The sequence below is a fragment of the Cetorhinus maximus genome, chromosome 1, assembly GCF_964194155.1.
Source record: "Cetorhinus maximus chromosome 1, sCetMax3.hap1.1, whole genome shotgun sequence".
Lineage (NCBI taxonomy): Eukaryota > Metazoa > Chordata > Chondrichthyes > Lamniformes > Cetorhinidae > Cetorhinus > Cetorhinus maximus.
In genome coordinates, this window is record NC_135879.1 from 181,777,740 (window position 1) to 181,799,067 (window position 21,328).

At 42.6% G+C, this 21,328-nt stretch overlaps 1 protein-coding gene across 5 annotated transcripts in view; it reads right to left on the bottom strand.

The window, feature by feature from the left end:
• Window positions 1–20,235, bottom strand: part of setbp1 (SET binding protein 1) — a 356,587-nt gene extending 336,352 nt beyond the window's left edge. Inside the window, exons 1-3 of one of the 5 annotated variants that reach the window (XM_078550653.1) lie at window positions 19,880–20,217; window positions 19,440–19,542; window positions 18,419–18,977 (exon numbers count right to left, since the gene is read on the bottom strand). In XM_078550653.1, the coding sequence (XP_078406779.1) occupies window positions 18,419–18,865 (447 nt within the window). In that variant the 5' untranslated portion in view covers window positions 18,866–18,977; window positions 19,440–19,542; window positions 19,880–20,217. Of the gene's footprint in view, window positions 1–18,418; window positions 18,978–19,094; window positions 19,232–19,439 lie in introns of those variants that run through there. The other 4 variants (XM_078550626.1, XM_078550635.1, XM_078550617.1 and 1 more) reach the window with 4 other exon arrangements.
• Between the last annotated feature and the right edge of the window lie 1,093 nt (window positions 20,236–21,328).

Genomic DNA, 21,328 nt, shown 5'->3' on the forward strand with positions numbered 1-21,328 from the left:
TTACTAAGTGGGATAGATTCAGAACAGATCCAGCAATTCTAAACTGGGCAACCGTGAGGAGCTATGAGCTATCAACTGCAGGGGAATTCTCACCCACCACAATCTGCAACCTCATCAGGCGGTGCCGTAGTGGTATTATCACTGGACTAGTAATCCAGAAACCCAGAGTAATGCCACAGCAGATGGTGAAATTTGAATTCAGTAAAAAAAAAACTGGAATTAAAAGTCGAATAATGACCATGAATCGTTTGTCGTAGAAACCCATCTGGTTCACCATTGCCCTTTTTGCCATCCTAACCTGGTCTAGTCTACATGCCTCCAAATCTACAGCAATGTCTAGCAAACCACTCCCATTCGAGGGTAATTAGGGATGGGCGATAAATGCCTGCCTAGCCAGTGATCCCATGAACAACTTAAAAAAAACTCTACCAATACCAACCCTGGCTCAATGAGGTGTGTGGGAAAACATGCAGGAATAGCCGGATGATCCATCTCGGCCTCCTCCGGAGGTTCTCAGCTTCACAGATGCCAGTCTTAGGCCAATTCAATTCACCCTACGTGATATCAAGAAATGGCTGAAGGCACTGGATAGTACAAAAGCCCTGACAATATTCCGGCAATAGTACTGAAGATTTGTTCTCCATAACTTGCGACACCGCTAGCCAAGCTGTTCCAGTACAGCTACAACACTGGCATCTACCCAGCTATGTGGAAAATTGCCCAGGTATGTCCTGTACACAAAAGGCAGAACAAATCCAACCCGGCCAATTACCGCTCGACCATCAGTAAATTAATGGAAGGGGTCATCAACAGTGTTATTAAGCAGCACTTGCTTAGCAATAACCTGCTCACTGGCGCCCAGTTTGGGTTCCGCCAGGGCCACCCAGTTCCTGACTTCATTAGAGCCTTGGTTCAAACATGGACAAAAGAGCTGAACTCCGGAGGCTAGGTGAAAGTGACTGCCTTTGACAGCAAGGCTGTATTTGACCGAATGAGGCATCGAGGAGCCCTAGCAAAACTGGAGTCAATGGGAATCAGGGGGAAAACTCTCCATTGGTTGGAGTCATACCTAGCACAAAGGAAGATGACTGTGGTTGTTGGAGGTCAGTCACCTCAGCTCCAGGACATCGCTGCAGCAGTTCCTCAGGGTAGTGTCTTCAGCCCAACCATCTTCAGCTGCTTCATCAATGACCTTCCTTCCATCATAAGGTTAGGAGTGGGGATGTTCGGTGATATTTGCGTGATGTTCAGCACCATTCGCAACTCATCAAATACTGAAGCAGTCCACGTCCAAATGCAGCTAGACCTGGACAATATCCAAGCTTGAGCTGACAAGTGGCAAGTAACATTCACACCACACAATGACCAGGCAATGACCATCTCCAACTGGAGAGAATCTAACAATTACCCCTTGACGTTCAATGGCATTATCATCACTGAATCCCCCACTATCAACATCCTGGGGAGTTACTATTGACCAGAAACTGAACTGGACTAGCCATATAAGTACTGTGGCTACAAGAGCAGGTCAGAGGCTAAGAATCGTGCGATGGGTAACTCGCCTCCTGACTCCCCAAAGCCCGTCCACCATCTACAAGGCACAAGTCAGGAGTGTGATGGAATACTCCCCACTTACCTGGATGAGTGCAGCTCCTACAACACCTGAAGAAGCTGGACACGGTCCAGGACAAGGTAGTCGGCTTGACTGGCACCATATCCACAAACATTCACTCCCTCCACCACCTACGCACAGTAACAGTAGTGTGTACCATCTACAAGATGCACTGCAGGAATTCACCAAGGCTCCTTAGAAGCACCTTCCAAACCCACGGCCTGTACCACCTGGAAGGACAAGGGCAGCAGATAGGTGGGAACACCATCATCTGAAAGTTCCCCTCCAAGTCACTCACCATCCTGACTTGGAAATATGTCGCCGTTCCTTCACTGACGCTGGGTCAAAATCCTGGAACTCCCTTCCTAACAGCCCTGTGGGTGGACCTACACCACATGGACTGCAGCGGTTCAAGAAGGCAGCTCACCACCACCTTCTCAAGGGCAATTAGGGATGGGCAATAAATGCCGGCCCAGCCAGTGAAGCCCACATCCCGTGAATGAATTTTTTAAAAAGCAGGTCTACTTAAAAATGAGATGCCAATCTGGTGAAGCTACAACACGACGCTACATACATGCACGCTAAAAAGTGAAAGTAGCACTCTACAGACAGAGCTAAGCGATCCGACAAGCAATAGATTAAGTCAAAGCTCTGTAATCCTGCCATATACAGTCATGAATGATGGTGGACAATTAAATGGGAGAAATGGGTGAAAGAATGTGAAAATCCCCATCCTCAATGATGGTGAAGCCCAGAATGTTAATGCAAAAAACAAGGCTGAAGCATTAGCAACCATCTTCAGCCAAAAGTACCAAGTGAGTGATCCAGCTCAGTCTCCTCCTGAGGCCCCCACCAACACAGAAACCTGCTTTCAGCCAATTCAATTGAAAGTGATATCAGGAAATGGCTGAGCACAGTGGATGTAGCAAAGACTAGAAGCCCTGACAACATCCCAGCTGTATTGCTGAAGACATGAGCTCCATATGGTGGGATCGGTCAAGGGCAGGACGGAAAATTTTGATGACCCAGCATTGACCTTCTGCAGGAGGGTAGGATCAGAAAATCCCGCCACAGAATATAAAAATATAAAAAAGATTTCACGCACCAAGGAAGCATTCGGCCCATCGTATCCATGCCAGCTGATAAAGAGTGACCCAGTCTAATCCCACCTTCCAGGTCTTGGTCCATAACGCTGCAGGTTACAACGCCAATAGTGCAAATCTAAGTTTTGAAAATGCAATAAGTTTCTGACTATATCACCATTCAGGCAGTGAGTTGTGGACCCCCACCTCAATTCCCCTCTAGTCCTTCTACCAATTAACCAATTACATTAAATCTATGCGCCATGGTTACTGACCTCTTTGCTAACAGAAATACGTTCTTCCTAACATTGTATCTACGCCCCTCTGTATTTTGTGGCTTTGTACCCTTCAATTATATCTCTCCTCAGCCTCCTCTGTTCCAAAGAAATCAAACCCTAGCCTATCTTATCTTTCCTCCTGGCTACAATTCTCCATCTCTGACAACATCCTTGTAAGCCTCCTCTATACCCTCCTTCCTGTAATAGGAACATAGGAACATTGGAGCAGGAGTAGGCCATTCAGCCTCTCGAGCCTGCTCCACTATTCAACCAGATCATGGGTGATCGTCTATCTCGCCATTTTCCTACACTTTTCCCATATCCCTTGATCTCATTAGTCTCTAGAGACCTAGCAATCTCTGTATTGAGCATGCTCAACAACTGAGCTTCCACAGCCTCTGCGGTTGAGAATTCCAAAGAATCACAACCCTCTGAGTAAAGAAATTCCTTTTCATCTCAGTCCTAAATGGACTGCCCCTTATTCTGAGATTGTGTCCCCTGGTTCTTGAACCGCCACCGCCAACCACCTCCCCGCCCTAACCCCCCAGCCAGGGAAACATCCTTCTTGCATCTACCCTGTCTAGCCCCTTAAGAATTCTGTAAGTTTCAATGAGATCACCTCTAATTTTTCTAAACTCTAGGGATTACAGGCCCAGTCTCCTCAATCTCTCCTCATAGGACAGTCCCACCATCCCTGGAATTATTCTGGTGAACCTCCTCTGTGGTCCTTCTATGGCAATTAGATCCTTCCTTAGGTAAGTGGACCAAACTGTACACAGTCATTACTCCAGGTGCAGTCTAACCAAGGTTCTATACAATTGAAGCAAGGCATCTTTACTCCTGTACTCAAATCCTCTTGCGATAAAGGCCAACATACCATTTGCCTTCCTAATTGCAGTGATCAGAATCATAAGCACCACTCTAGCTGCAGTCTAACTAGTGTTTTAAACAGTTCTAGCATAACGTCCCTGCTCTTATACTCTAGGCCTTGGCCAATAAAGGAAAGTATCTCATATGCCTTCTTAACCACCTTATCTGCCTGTCCTGCTACCTTCAGAGATCTGTGGACATATACCACAAGGTCTCTCTGTTCCTTTACACTTCTCAGAATCCTACCATTTATTGCCTGTTTGTCCTCACCAAATGCATTACCTCACACATCACCGGGTTGAGTTCCTTTTGCCACTTTTCTGCCCACCTGACCAGTCCATTGATATATCCCTCCAGCCTACAACTTTCTTCCTCACTCTCAACTGCTTTGTTAATTTTTGTACCGCCTCTACAAACTTCTTAATCATGCCCCGTACATTTATGATTAAATCATTGATATACACCATGGAAAGCAAGGAGCTCAATACTGAGCCCTGCGGAACTCCACTGGAAACAGCCTTCCAGTCACAAAAATGCCTATTGACCAGAATCCTTTTCTTCCTGTCACTGAAGTAATTTTGGACCCATCTTGCCACTTTCCCTTGGATCTCATGAGCTTTTAATTATCTGTTGAAACTGCCTTGAGGACCTTGTCAAGAGCCTTGCTAAAGTCCATAGACTACATCAAATGCACTGCCCTCATCAACCCTCCCTTTTATTTCCTGAAAAATTCAATTAGGTTAGACAGATGTAGCCTTCTCTTAACAATTGCATGCATAACAAAAAATAATTTCCTTGATTATTGGTATTCCTTTTGAAATGTCTTTCTAAATGATGATTTATACTAACTCAACTGTTTTTCTATTAGCTACTCAGGTTATCCCTTTCCAGTACATTATTAGTCCTCCAGCCCTCCAGCCTATAGCTGGAGAGGATTAGAAAATTGGACTTAACTTTACTGGCCATCTGCAAGCAAGAAAGCAGGTGGTAGACCTGTAAAATAGGGCATGTGCCATTGGTAGCATGTCCGCCACTGGTTCGCCTAACCCTGCCATGGTTTTACCAGCTGCAGGGGAGGCATCAGGTGGGCTGCTCGCCTATGGCCCAATTGAGGCCTTTAAATGGGCAATTAATGCCCACTTAACAATCACAAAAGATGATTGTTGGATGCCAATAATGTCGACCGCAGGACAGAATTTCCTCAGGGCAGTTTCCTAGGCCCAACCATCTTCAGCTGCTTCATCAATGACCTTCCGTCCATCATAAGGTCAAAAGTGGGATGTTTGCTAATGATTGCACTCCTCAGATACTGAAGCATTTCGTACCCAAGATGTAGCACGACTTGTATAATATTCAATCTGCTAAGTGGCAAGTAACATTCGCATCACACAAGTGCCAGGCAATGACCATCTCCAACAAGAGGGAGTTGAACTACCTCCACTTGACATTCAACAGCATTTCCATTGCTAAATACCCCACCAATAACATCCTGGAGATTGTCATCATTGACCAGAAACTGAACTGAACAAAACATCTAAATACTGTGGCTACAAGAGCAGGTCAGAGGCTGGGAATTCTGTGGCAAGTAACTCATCTCCTGACTCCCCATAGCATGTCCACTATCTACAAGGCACAAGTGAAGAGTGTGATGAAATATGCTCTACTTGCCTGGATGAGTGCAGCTCCAGCAATAGTCAAGTAACTTGATACCATCCAAGACAAAGCAGTCTATTTTCCTTCATTATTGCTAGGTCAAAATCTTAAGGCTTCCGATCTAACAGAACTATGGGAGTACTTCACCACATGGACGGCAGTGGTTCACTAAAGCAACTCACCACCATCTTATCAAAGGCAAGTAGGGATGGGAAATAAATGCTGCAGCACTGCCCACATCTGGTGAACAAAAATAATTATTGAGCAGCAGTAACTTTCAACACCATGTAACCTCACATTATTACCTTCACATTTGATATGTGACATTATGCAACAGGAATTAATGCCTGCCTATGTAATGATGAACACTACTGTTGTGACCCACTGCTGGCTAAGCCAGCATTTATCGCCCATCCCTAATTGCCCTTGAGAAGGTGGTGGTGAGCTGCCTTCTTGAACTGCTGTAATCCATGTGGTGTAGGTACACCCTCAGTGATGTTAGGGAGAGAGTTCCAGGATATTAACCCAGCGACAGTGAAGGAACGGTGCTATATTTCAAGTCAGGATGGTGAGTGGCTTGAAGGGGAGTTGATCAGGGAAGGCATCAGGTGGGTTCCATAGTTCCAGTGAAGAGAAGGAACAAAAGTGGAAAAACAGAAACTTATTACCCACTAAAGTTCTTCAAATTCTGAACCCTGGAGTGTAATGTTTTAAAGTCTCATAATAGGTTGTCTGAACTTAATGTTTTTGCATCATGCCACCCATTTTTAAGTGCAGAAAATATCCTCTAAGTGACATGATGAGCCAGTTGACGCATAAATAGGAGCTGTGTAGAAATCCACTGCTCTCTTATTAGTTTACATAAGAGCATGTGAATCAAAATTATAGAACTATGGCTTGAGAGACATGGCAGCTGGAAGGGTAAATAAGAGATTCTACCCCTTAATGAGAAAATGTTGGGAAATAGAAAGCTAATAATCCAGGGAACAACATGGAAAACATTTGTACTATTGTTTGAGATTACAGCAGCTAGGGCAATGACCTGGAAACCAGCACATTACTTTGATCTGAGTTATTGTTTCTGGACCAGTCAGGACAGAAATTAATTTGGTAACCCTGAAGTGGATTGAGTCAATTTTCAAACATTTCTGCTCATAAAGTTCAGTCATCCACATCTGAGCAAACTAGTTTCCGATAATGGCACAAGTTGAATTTCCCAATGGGTCGGTAGCTGAACCATACAAGTAAGACAGGGTGAAAGGGGGAAATAATAGGCCAGGGGCCCCTGTGCAATAAATAAGCTAGCACCAAGTGTCAGGAAAGTCATTATAAAACTCCTTCAGAAAGAACTTAATTGCATGGCCCCAATAGCAAAGCGATGTTATCAAAGGCAAAGATTAAGAGTTGCCACTTATATTAGGTCTGCCATCTTGATTTTGGATATGGCCAGACACATCTGAGAAGTTCTGAACTGGAAAGACAAACTTTTCACTGCACAAATGATATCTATTCAGTTATCCTCATACTACTAATTCTCCCCTGTACTTCTCACATAAGACGGACTGACACTGAGCTCCATAATATAAAATGGATGTAAGAAAGTCAGAAGCAATAACCTGAAAACAAAGTGAAAGAACTGGCAATGATGTGGATAGTCCCCTTCATTCGATTTTGCACCTTGACACTATTCTTTTCATTCAGTCTTAACTAGTGGGACATCACTGCAGGAGTTCCTCAGGGTAGAGTCCAAGGTCTAATCATCTTCAGCTGCTTCATCAATGACCTTCCCTCCATCATAAGTTCAGAGAAGGGATGTTTGCTGATAAGTTGCACCGTGTTTAATTCCGTTCACATGTCCTCAGATAGTGAAGCAGCCCACGCCCGCATATAGCAAGACCTAGACAACATTGAGGCTTGAGCTGATAACTGGTAAGTAACATCTGTGCCAGGCATTAACATCTCCAACAAGAATCTAACCATCTCCCCTTCACAGTCAATGTCATTACCATCTCTGAATCCTCCATCAACAACTCCTTGTGGAGGTCACCACTGATCAGAAGCTTAACTGGATCAACCTCATAAACACTGTCGCTATCAAAAAAACAGGTCACAGGCTGTGTATTCTCTGGTGAGTGACTCACCTTCTGACTCCCCAAATCCTTTCCAAAGCCTACCAGGTGTTACCTGCGTGATGTGTAGTGATGCTGTGGAACTGCCTCAATCTAATAGTTAACTCCCCCACTTGCCTGGATGACTACAGCTCCAACAACACTCAAGAGGCTTGACATTATCCAAAACATAGCAGCATACTTGATCAGAAACCCACCTAGTACCTGAAACATTCACTCCCTCCACCACCAGCATACAGAGGCAGCAGTGTGCTCAACATGCACTGCAGCAGCTTGCAAAGGCTACTTCAACAACACCTCACTCATGTCTTCTCCCACCTAGAAACCCAAGAGCAGCAGTTTTTTTGGAACACCAGCACCCACAGGTTCCCTTCCAAGTAGCATTCCATCCTGACTTGGAAATATATTGCTGTTCCTTCATTGTCACTGAGTCAAAATCCTGGTCTTTCTCCCAAACAGCACTGTAGGAATACTTTCACAAGGACTGCGCGGTTCAAGAAGATGGCTCACCACCACCTTCTCAAGGGCAAATAGGGATAGGCAATAAATGCTGGCCTTGCTAGCAAGACCCTCATATCGTGTATGAATAAAAAAGCCTGCGCACCATCGCTGTCTTTTAAGAATGTGTTCCAAATAAATGTATTTTAAAGAAATAAGAGGGTATATTCTTCAAAGTGAAGGTCACAGTTTGCAGCTTTGATCAACAGGAACATGAATCAGAGATTAGGGCTGCCACTTCACAACTTCCACAATAATCCAGTTACTAAAATTAGTCACCATTAAATCAGGATCTGGGCATATTGACCACTGATCCCCAGACGTAATGTTCCACACCAGAAGCAGGTCTTTGCTCAGTGAGATTATACACGCAACTTATAATAATAAAATTTTAAAATATATTCACAACACTCTTCAGCATTTAAAATATACTACCCAATATTCCATGCAGGTTTGCCAAAATTTCTTCCCAATATTTCTCTTGCATTCTGACAAATATTTAGCACTATTTTAAAATATACATCGCAAGCAAGCCAAGAAAAAGACCTTATAGTTTGATGCACATGTTTTGCCATTTCTTTTGAACTCTAAAAATGTCTAGAACAATTTTAAGAACAGATTTATTTTCCCCACTAAGTTGTGACAGTTCCAAAGCCTTACTTGCATCATAGAAACATAGAAACTAGGAGCAGGAGTAGGCCACTCGGCCCTTTGAACCTGCTCCACCATTCAATATGATCATGGCTGATCCGCTATCTCAATACCATATTCCCACTTTCTCTCCCTTGATGCCCTAATAAACAAAAAGTTATTAATTTTTTTCTTGAATATACTCATTGACCCGGTCACCACAGCCTTCTGTGGTAGAGAATTCCACAGGTTGACCACCCTCTGAGTGAAGAAATTTTTCCTCAACTCAGTCCTGAATGGCCTGCCCCATATCCTGAGACTGTGGCCCTGGTTCCAAACTCCCCAACCAGGGGGAACATGCTCCCTGCATCCAGTCTGTCTAGCCCTGTTAGAATTTTGTACGTTTCAATCAGGTCCCCTCTCATTCTTCTAAACTCTAGTGAATAGAGGCCCAGTCGAACCAATATCTCCTCATACGACAGTCCTGCCATCCCCGGCATCAACCTAGTGAACTTTCGCTGCACTCCCTCTATGGCAAGTGTATCCTTTCTTAGGTAGGGAGAACAAAACTGCGCACAATACTCCAGGTGTGGTCTCACCAAGGCCTTGTATAACTGCAGTAAGACATCCCTACTTCTGAACTCAAATCCTCTTGCAATGAAGGCCAACATACCATTTGCCTTCCTAATTGCTTGCTGTACCTGCCTGTTTACTTTCATTGACTGGTGTACAAGGACAGCCAGATCCCTTTGTACATCCACAGTTCCCAATAAATCACCTTTCAAATGATACTCTGCCTTTCTGTTTTTCACACTGAAGCATTTAACTTCATATTTATCCATGTTATACTGCATCTGCCATGTGTTTGCCCACACACACTTGTCTAAATCGCCCTGAAGCCTCCTTGAATCCTCCTCACAACTCACAGACCTGCCCAGTTTTGTGTCATCAGCAGATTTGGAAATATTGCATTTGGTTTCCTCATCCAAGTTATTTATATATATATATCATCAATAGCTGGCGCCCAAGCACTAATCTCTTTGGTACACCATTAGTCACTGCCTGCCATCCAGAAAAAGACCCATTTATTCTCTGTTTCCGGTCTGTCAACCAATTCTCAATCCATGTTAATATATTATCCCCGATCCTATGTGCTTTAATTTTGCCCACTAGCTTCTTATATGGGACCTTATCAAAAGCCTTCTTGAAATCCAAATACACCACATCCACTGGTTCTCCCTAATCTATTCTACTAGTTACATCCTCAAAAAACTCCAGTAATTTAGTGAAGCATGATTTCCCTTTCATAAACCCATGCTGACTTTATCTAATTCCGTTAATGCTTTCCAAATATTTTGTTACCATGTCTTTTATAATAGACTCCAGCATTTTCCCCACTACTGATTCGTACTTAGTGGTCTGTAATTCTGTTTTTTCTCTCCCTCCTTTTTTAAATACACCCTCCAATCTGTAGGAACTGCTCCAGAGTCTATAGAATTTTGGAAGATGACCACCATCATGCAGAATCACTTATTCTTTGTCTCTTTAAAGGACCAGAATACTTCAATCCTTTAATGATGTTAAGCAGGTCACTTCCTTATAAAACACTCATTTTGCTGAAGGCCAAATAAAGCCCAATACAGTAACTGAACACTCAATCTAATGAAAGCAAAACACTCTCTGAAAAGTTTGAATGCTATAAATTACTCAGAACAGAACTGAACATTAATATTTAGCAAAACAAAGTTTTGTCATGACTTCCTTTCCTTGCACTTAGTTCCATAAATGTAGCTTTTTATTCTATGTTTCCTTGCATTGCTGTTAAGCAGAACAATCGAAATTTTGAATTCTTTCCAACTGTTCACACAGGCTCTTTGTAACATGTTATTCAATATTCTTTGGAAACTGCTGATTCCATTCAGAAAAGGTATATTAAGGTTTTCAAAGGGCCAATATTTTTAATGTCATAATGTCAATAGAGGTCAATAGTTCTGCAGCAATCATATGAGTGTGATGTCAGTTAGGAACTCACCAAGAGAATAAGGTAGCTGACCTACAACAAATCACTGGGAAACAGTAAACATTTATGACCAATAAATAATCTACATGTAAACACATAAAGCCTTTTAATAAAAGGATAGTTGCCAACTAAGTATTATTTGTAATTTCATGAATCAATGGACAGCAATTGGTCATAGCATTGTTTACTCACAATGACATGAAGCTGAGTTAGTTACATGTCTGGGATCAGAGGTCGATAGCACATTAACGGCTCAGTTGTGTTTACATGTAACAGATTACAGTAGCAACAGCAATTCTTTGAATTAATGCAATTACTTTTACCAAAGAGCTAATCCAGAATCCTGTCAACTAATACTAATACTACACCTTCACACATACATACCTGAATTGTTCTATCAAAAACGTACATGAAAAGCATTAAAAAAGAATTTAAAAATTCAATTTACCTTATCTCCACAAATCTGTAATGTTGGGAGTTCAGCTTTAATAATTCTACTCTCTCTTTTTAGTTGCTGCCATTTTGCAGTTTTCTTCCCAGCTTCATAATCACAGTCTAATGAAAGGTTCTTCTCCCTTGTTGAAGTTTACAAGTCACATATTCTTTTTGAAAAGTAATCACAGCTCTGCCAACAGTGTCTCAATGTCACCCAATAGCTCCATCTAGCAAACTAGCTGACATGAATAAAACTCACCCAAATTGGACAAAGTTTTCTTCCACTCTCCCACATGACCGTTCACCTTGGTTATTTATCACCCAGTCATTCCAAAGTACACTAAGGGATGTGGATTTCCACATAACATTCAGTACCGGTGTTTGCAAATAGGAAATACATTGCTTCAGCAAATAACTCCTTAAATTTATCATCATACATTTATGGTCAGTGAATCCAAAAATAAACATGACAGTCATTAGATCTCTTTAAAAGCCTAGCTTTTAAAGGTTGTCCAATAACTCCAATGATCTCTCAACCAGGCTGCAGCTGCAGATATGAACCAAAATAACAACAATTTGCATTAAAAAGCACATTTAAAGTCATAAAACGCTCCAACACTGTTATCAAACTAAATTTGGCACCAAGGAGATAAGGAGATGCTAGCACAGATGACCTAAAGCTTGGTCAAAGAGGCTGGTTTTAAGGAGTATCTTAAAGGAGGAAAGGCCATTAGAAGTGAAGCCATTTAGGGAGGGAATTTCAAGCTCTGGTACTTCTACAGAGCAAGTTTAAACAACTTAACATTGTCACAGTCTCATATGGTGAATTATAAACTGATCCAGTTTCACACTTCATTGCCAGTATAGGCCAATGGAAGGGCATTATTAGTGGTTAAGGAGAATTCCACACTCAGTTAAAGGAGGAACCATACAAAAAGCAAATGATGGAAGAAAAGACTGTTTACAAAAAATGTTGTCCTGAAATTCTGTAGAAAATGGATACACTCAAGCTCAGGCCTGATCGCATGCTGATGACCTATTAATTGTTTTCTTTAATTCCACATTTAAATTAGTTAATGGAAGGAGGTTAACTTTATCAAAATTACAAACTTGTAAAAATACCCAAATAGCTAAGAAAGTCTGCCCAATATTGTCCACATGACAAGTTCTTATTTCACAAGGGAAGTAGAGAAAGTAAGAGAAGTCATTCTATGGCTGCATCATCTGGGATTTGAACAACTCAGCAGGAGACAAAGGCAGAACCCGCAATGTAGTCACCTGTCCAGCTACAGGTCATGCTTTGAAACTGGGAATAAACAGTGTCCATCCTAAAGCAAGGTTCCATCTCAACGAATACTTTATTATAAAACAAAATTTAAAATAGTCTCCACCGAAAATGTAACTGCTGTTAATCCCATAGTATCATCCTTGTCCACATTCAGTGCAGGCTATCTTGTTATAATAGGTCTGCTAGGTCAAAAGGTCATGAACAATCATTTGCAACGCCATGAGGGATGGATATTAGGCAGGTGAATTTTGACTAGCCCCAGCATTTTCTTTAATAAATGCCCTCTGATGATAAATATCAAGAAACATGACTCACTGCTACTCATTCAAAGATGTATGTATAAATTTCATGGAGGTCTTCACAATCTAATTTGTATTTCTGCCAGTGAGTTGATCACAATCACAATGGAGTTAGCCATGGGCAGAAGCATTTTTTTTTATATTCGCTTATGGGACGTGAGCGTCACTAGCTAGGCCAGCAATTATTCCTTATCCCTAAACGCCCTTGAGAACTGGGTGCCTTTCAGAGGGCATTTAAGAGTCAACCACATTGCTGTGGGTCTGGAGTCACATGCAGGCCAGACCAGGTAAGGATGGCAGATTTCTTTCCCTAAAGGACATTAGTGAACCAGATGGGATTTTACGGCAACTGGCAATAGCTTCATGGTCATAATCCAGACTATTATTGAATTTAAATTTCACCATCTGCCATGGTGGGATTCAAACCCGGATCCCCAGAGCATTACTGTGGATTACTAGTCTAGTGACAAAACCACTATGCCACTGCCTCCTCCTTTATAGTCACAAGGATTTCATAAAAAATTTATGTCAATAGTGTAACTTAACAAGTGTACCCTAACATCATACTGCCAAATCACAGTAAAAGTACCAATGCAATGAACTTGAAGTGTACATTTTGTATTAAACTTGTGTTTAAAATGTTTATTTCAACACAGGTCTAATGCCCGACATATAACAACAACTTGCATTCATATAGCGCCTTTAAGCATCTTTGGGTGCTTTACAGGAGCTTTATCAAACAAAATTTGACACCAAGCAACATGAGGTTAGATTAGGACAGGTCAAAGAGATAGGTTTTATGAAGCACTTTCAAGGAGAGGAGTGAGCTAAAAAGGCAGAGAGGTTTTAGGAGGGCATTCCAGAGCTTGGCACTTTGGCAAATGAAGGCTCAACTGCCAATATTGGAGCAATTAAAATTGGGGGATGCACAAGAGACCAAAATTTGAGGAATGCAGGGGTTTTGGGAGTTGTAGAGTTGGAGGCCATTATAGGGATAGGGAAATGGGGAGGCCATAGATAGATATGAAAACAAAGATGAGATTTTTTAAGTAGACTCACTTCTGAATCTGGAGCCAATATAAATCAATGAGCATAGGGATGATGGCTGAAAGAGGTTTGGTGCAAGTTGGGACATGGGCAGCTGAGTTTTGGATTAGTTCTGATTTATGAAACATAGAAGATGTGAAGCTGGTCAGAATAGCATTAGAAAAGTCAAGCCCAGAGTCAACAAAGGCATGGATGAGAGGTTCAGCAGCAGTTAAGCTGAGGCAGAGGTGAAAACATTCAATGTTACAGTGGTGGAATTAGGCAGTCCTGGTGCTAAAGTGGATATAGGTCAGGAGCCTATCTCAGAGTCTTATAAGATGCCAAAGTTGCAAGTGGTCTGGCGCAGCCTCAGGCAGTTGCCAAGGAGAGGCCATTCTATGCACTCTTGCATCTGGAGAACTTATCGATCTATTTTTCCCTCCCATTGACCTACCTATCATCGGTCTTCGTGTTAAGTGTATGTTTCCCATTTTTAATTCCTTGTCAACTTTACAATGAGGAGAACAACCCCAACTTCCAAGTAGATGCAACCAAGTAGAAATGAGGGAAGTGAGAAATAAGAGAGGCAATTTTGGAATTCAGAGTGTGGACAAGAAAACAAAGACACAATCTGTGCCAAAATCACAGAATCACAGAGTGCTGAAGAGGCCCTTCGGCCCATCCAGTCTGCACCGACACGTGAGGAACACCTGACCTACCTACATAATAAAATAAAGAAAGTGAAGAGATAAAAACACGTCCACCTCACCTCCCCTTTCCCCAACGGTTTTACCAATTAAATGGAGTATACTTTACTTCAATCCATGATTCCCAGGCAAAGAACATGCTTCTTTACCAAAACGTCAGTCCGATCATTCTTTTCACCACTTTGAGAATGGTTAGCAAGCATATGGGATCTTGGGCTTCATAAATAGAGGGATTGAGTACAAAGCAGGGAAGTTATGTTGAAACTTTATAATGCTCTGGTTAGGCCATAACTAGGGTATTGCATTGAGTTCTGGTTACCACACTTTGGTAAAGGCTTGAGGGTCTTTGAAAGGTTGCAGAGGAGATTTACCAGTAGGCCTGCATTTATTGGCCATCCCTAGTTGCCCTTGAGAAGGTGGTGGTGAGCTGCCTTCTTGAGCCGCTGTGGTCCATGTGGTGTAGGTACATCCACAGTGCTCTTAGGGAGGGAGTTCCAGGATTTTGACCTCGCGACAGTGAAGGAACAGCGATATATTTCCAAGTCAGAATGGTGATTGACTTGGAGGGGAACTTCCAGGTGGCAGTGTTCCCATCTATTTGCTGCCCTTGTCCTTCTAGATGGTAGTGGTCATGGGTTTGGAAGGTGCTGTCTAAGGAGCCTTGGTGAATTCCTGCAGTGCATCTTGTAGATGGCACACACTGCTGCCACTGTGCATTAGAGGGGGGAATGAATGTTTGTGGGTGTAATGTCAATCAAGCAGGTTACTTTGTTTTGGACAGTGTTAAGCTTCCTGAGTGTTGTTGGAGCTGCACTCATCCAGGCAAGTGGGCAGTATTCCATCACACTCCTGACTTGTGCCTTGTAGATGGTGGAGAGGCTTTGGAGAGTTAGGAGTTGAGTTACATATTGCAAGATTCCTCGGTTCTGACCTGCTCTTGTAGCCACAGTATTTACATGGCTAGTCCAGTTCAGTTTCTGGTCAATGGTAATGCCCAGGATGTTGATAGTGGGGGATTCAGTGATGGTAATGCCATTGAACATCAAGGTAGATAAGGTAGACAAGGAAATACTCTTCTCATTAACTGATGGTACAATGACTAGGGAACACAGGTTTAAGGTTTTGGGTAAGAGATGCAGGGGGAATGTGAGGAAGAACTTTTTTACGCAGCAAGTGGTAATCACCTGGAACTCACTGCCCACATGGGTGGTGGAAGCAGAGACAATCAATGATTTCAAATGGAAATTGGATGGGCACTTGAAAGAAATAAACTTGCGGGGCTACAAGGGTTGAGTGGGGGATGGGACTGACTGGATTGTTCCATGCAGAACCGGCATGGACTTGATGGGTCAAATGGCCTCCTTCTGTGGCGTAAATGATTCTATGACTCTGCACATTGTTAGCAAAACTTTAACTGCCTATCTTAGTTTTCCAATTTCAAAAAATTGTCCCATTCTTAATGAGCACTCAAGAGGTGAGTGTTCATCAGCCAAATTCCACTACCATATTCAGAGTGAAGCAATGCTTCTAATATGACAGGGTAGTGCTGTGATCCTTAACAACCACATTTTTCACCAACCTAAAAGAACATTGATAAATTGCCTTACAAACACATTGTCTTTACATCATGCCTGCATAATGATCAACCAGTAATCCAAATTTTAACTTCAGTTTAGCATTCAATTCTATGCCAAAATTAAGAAGTGTGTTGTATTTATTTGTGAGCACTGTAGTACACAGGGCTAGGCTAATAACCACAAACATCTAGATACAAGGAGCAGTAATTTGAAACATGATAAATAAATTAACTACGAGTAAGTTTCACCTTTTATAAGCTAATGAAATGCGTGAAACTGATACAATGGAATTCAAAACTATTCTTGTGAGCATTCCCTGGATCATTTTAAACAAGTTTCAATGAGTTTATCAAAAGAATCCAATATTCTATTTCAAACGTTACTCCATTATGTTTGCTGTGCTAGAAAGATTTTTTTTTTAAATATTAAATAAGGACTTCAAACAGAACTGAGTAAATTATACACCATTTCCCCAACATGCCACAGCATTGGATTTTTACAATCTGCCCTGACCAGCACAGACTGGTTCCAATTACTTCCATCGCACTGTGAGCCAAGACACAATCTTGATAGTAAAACATTCAGCATTAGGAAGGGGGTGGGTAGGAGGCCATGGACTCACATTTAAAGGGGACGGTCTCTATTAAATGTATACTTCATGTATTTATGACCATAGCTTGAGGCTTCCTATTTTCACAATTCCCTTGTGCCAAGATCCTAAAAGGACCAATACAATATAGCTCGGCTGGGAACTATAACTTTTAAGTGTTCCACCACAAATGCATTTTAACCACAGAAAAGACCCTTTAAGAAGGGTCAGTATTATTTTCATCCTTTGCAAAACTGAGTAATACAGTAAACCACTTCCAGTCTATAAAAACATTGCTATTCAAACTCTGATTTCCCCAGTGTCCTCTTGGATTTTAAGATCTAACTCTGCACATCACAGAAGACAATAATGATTAATCAGAGTCTCCTTAATCACATGGAGAAAAACTACACACACAAATAAAATCTTTACAAAACACAGATTGACACTGCAATCTATCAAGATTTTTTGTTCCAACTGTACTGTGAAACACAAATTAAATAGTGATACTGTATTACTTGAGTGAAGCAGACAAAAATTCAAAGGTGAATTCATAGAAAGACTCCAGAATGACTCCAGTATGGTTCACTCCAGGTATTACCAAGATAACAGCAGAGTCTGCCTGTTTACACTATAAGCACAGCAGGGCACCTTTGATCACAGATAACGGAGCAGTGATGGGCAGACGCTAGAAGAGTGATGTCTGACATAACTGATGTCACCTTGTTAGTATCTTATGTTGCTGGGCAATACCAATATATTCAAAGGTACAGAGACATTCTGAACAAAGACCAATGCTGTGCCTCATAAAAATGAAGTTCTGTGGAAGTGTGCAATACAGTAGTAACTACGCTAAAAATTCAACTCCAGGAGTGAAATTCATATCAATCAAACTTGCAAATGTGAGTTCAGTGCCAACATTAACTTCACAAAAGACCCTAAACTGGTGTTTGGGGAGGCAAAGCTCCAATTGTGAAGAGTGCCAAATTCTAACTGAGAACATAACATTCTCAGGCCTGAACAGAGGACAAAAGCAAATGTTGAAAAAGGCAGAAAACTGCAAACTAAATGTATCAGCTTAATATTTAATAGAAGTCTAATGGCATTGTAAAGTGAACACTGTCGCTTTGGGGGATGGAAGTCGTGTCAAAGCCCAATCTGCTCCCATACCCATGGACTGTTTCAACAACATCAACATTTACTCCACCACAAATTAACATGGAAGCATAGATTTACCTGCTCCATTTCCAATTCAGAATAAATGCTTACTTTATCTGATTTTAAAACATGCCAATTTAATAACTAAGTCCACTGAATAAAGGGGCAGTAATATCTGCACAGAAGTCAGTTTTGTGTAAATTTTCACACTGTTTTATCAATGTACTTTCAAATTATTGGGATGAGTACAGCCTGTCAAAATGACGAGCTTCACAGAAACCAGTAAATATTCTAAATAGTCATCGAGGCCGTTGTAAAGTTAATGAAGATATGCCTGTGTAGTGTAAATATGTTCACCTCAAAGTATTATACCCTAAATGGTAACATGCAAACATAAGAGCGTCTCTAGCCACCTGATTCCCATTGCTTCTTCCCCCCCCCCGCCCCCTCTGCAGTCATAACAAGGGGTATCGACCATCTTGTAAAAACATGTTTATCGCCTATCAAAGTAGAAGGCAGGGTGGAGTGTAAACACAAAAGGAAGTTGGACAGTTGTGAGCCTCTTACCTTTTTCTTTTCATCTTCTTTTGACACCTTGTTACTTTTGCTCGACCTGCAGTTTTTCTGGTCCCCTGGCTGTTTGATGGTGATCTTGATCTCCGGAGGGCAGATGTAGTTCTCCAGGTTCTTGGGAGGTTTCTTGGGCCGTTTGGTGGTCTGGATCTTGAGTTTCAGGCTGCCGTCTGTGAAGTTCGCCTCCTTGATGGAAAACTCGTGTTCCTCCAGGCCGTCTCCCTGCATTGATTTATCGCTGTCTGTGTTGGAGTTGGAGTCCTGGCTACCACAAGCGCTCTCCTCGTCGTCCTGATCCAGCCTTCCCCCGTTCATCTGGCTCCCAGGCGACTGCATCAAAGCTCCGGGAGAGACTGCGGACTTGGCGCTGCAGCCAGCCGACCTGAAATCCCCGTCAGCCGGCTTCTGCCTGCAGCCCATCGCCGCCTCCCTCAGCTCCATCTCTCCGTCCGTGAGAGGCTCAGGGACTGTGGAGGGCAGGAATTCAGCACTTTTCAGTGTCCTCCGTTACTCCAGGGTAATCCGATCCGCCAAATAAAACAAAAACTGCAATCTGGAAACAAAAATAGATACAAAGTAGATCTTAACTGTAAACATCAAGAGGCAATCTTGCAATTCCAATTCCTTTGAATTTACGATCAGTGCAAATAAAACAAATAAAAGCTCGTACCAGTAATTTATTAAGTTGTCCAAATAATTTAAGCACGGACCTTCATCTTAAAAAAAGCTCCAGTTCCCCCCCACCCCCCCCCCCCAAAAAAAATCCAGTGAATGTTCAACTAGCAGTTAAAATAATGGGCGCATTTTCTATTTCGATCTATACGCCTTGATTTGCCACAAAATACAATGTTCGACATTTTCCAAGACAGCCATAACAACAAGCAAAAAGTTAAACGTTGGTCCTATCCGCCCCCCCCCAAAAAAAACCCAAAATTCCTATGAAAAAGGCTTTCGTGCCCCTGCGAGCCAATCCAACAGCCACGTTACGGGCTCCTGTCAAATGAATCCACTTTACCTCGGTCGTAAGCGTTTACTTCATATTATCTTTCAATCCGCTTTCAGTATTCCAGAAACCTTTTTAGATGTCGACAATGTCAGATCTGTCATGTTGAAGCGGCCTGTTTTTTTTTAAAAATATAATTTTATCATAAATATATCTTTTGGCAGCGTCCAAACGCTCTGCTCCCTCGGTAAAAGCGCTGAGATACAATGAGTTGGGCTTGAAAACTGCAGCTGCTGGAATCCGATGCTAGAGGCTCTCTAGCTCCACTCCAATTCGACCAAAAAAAAAGACGGACTTTTTTTTAAACAACCGAATTGCACCATCAACTCCTTCTCACGAAACACGTACACATTTTTTTTGTTCTGAGGCAGGAATTGAAATCGGCCAGAAAACAAACCGAGAGAGAGAGAGAGAGGGAGAGAGAGAGAGAAAATCGCCAATTTGCTACTTACTAACCCATATCCAGCGCCGATAGCCCGTGATCTCAACTAGTCCCAAAGCTGCCGAGGTTGTGAAAATGGCATGATCTGATCTGATCTGTCAACTCGAGCACAGCAGCCCGGCTCTCGGCTCCTGATCCGAACAGGGAGCAAAAATGGCGCCTCGAGTGCTCTGAGGTATTTGCTCTTTGGGAGGTTCGATCTGCCAACAAGCCGGGCTCCCCGATCAATCTGCTGCCTCTTTTTGTGTGTGTGTGTGTGTGTGTGTGAAGGGGTTACTGGGATGAAAGCACTTGTCGATGCAGGCGGCTTTCGCTGCTGCTGCGGAGCTCCGCAGTTTGCAGAGAGGGAGGGAGCTGTGTGTGTGTGTGTGTGTGCTGAGAGGGGATGGAGGGGGTGGGGGGGGGACGGGCTAATAGCGCACGGCAGTGATTGTGAGAGCGAGCGGCCTCCTGCAATGCTCATTCCGAGCTGAGCTGGAGGAGGCTGTATATCTCACACCACACAGCGCCTGCCTCTGCTCCTCACCTGCCTGTTGCCACGGGGTGGGGGGGGTGGAGTTGCACTCAGACCTATCCCAGCCCTTTAATACTGTCACATTTCACATTCATTGCACTTCTGTGCCTGGGAGGAGGGGGGGTTTTCTCTATCACCCCTGCTGACCCTCAATTGCATTTTAATACGCTCAAATATATTTATATTTTTTAATGTGTTAGTGTAATTCACTCCACATGTGGCATGTGCTGTCTTGTTTCATTTCCCAGGTTTGTGGATAGAACTCCTCTCCATTTCCCCGTCGCCCCGCTACTAATACCCGGGAACCCCTTCCTTCCCGGGGCCCCCGTGTTCCTCACCTTTAAGGTAGCGACTCTACTGCTCATTCACCCAGTGTGGGGCAGCAAGTTGCCAAGTTTACTGTTGCCTGTTCACAACCCCTACCTGTGTGTGTGCATTTCAGGCAGTCAGTTTTGAAATAACATGTGGAGCACAAATGTAGGTTAGGATCTAGCATGCCTGTGTAGATTTTCAACCGGACGAGTTGTATAAAGTACATTTATTTTCTAGTCCTGGTTTATTATAGTAAGGTGAGGAATCTTACCCAATGATCGAGCTTGCTAACCCAGTGGCAAAAATCATGAATGCATATTTTTAATTTAGGGGACATCTTTTGCTGACGCTTTAACCCAACTTCCCAGCGCAGCAAGTAGGTATGATAACTTTCTTACGTACATAATTTCAGTGCTCCAGGGTTGTCGCAGAGTTTCCTGGAATTAAAGATGTCTCCATAATACTTATTATGGGGGGGGGGGGGAAATATTTTAATTTTATTTCATATATTAGCTATGCAAACATTGGATACGGAGAAAAAAGTCTGTTTGACTCGACGGTTGGAGGCAGGAGTCATGTGAAGAAAGCTCCAGGAATACGTTCAACCAGAGTTGGCAACTTTAACCTGAATGG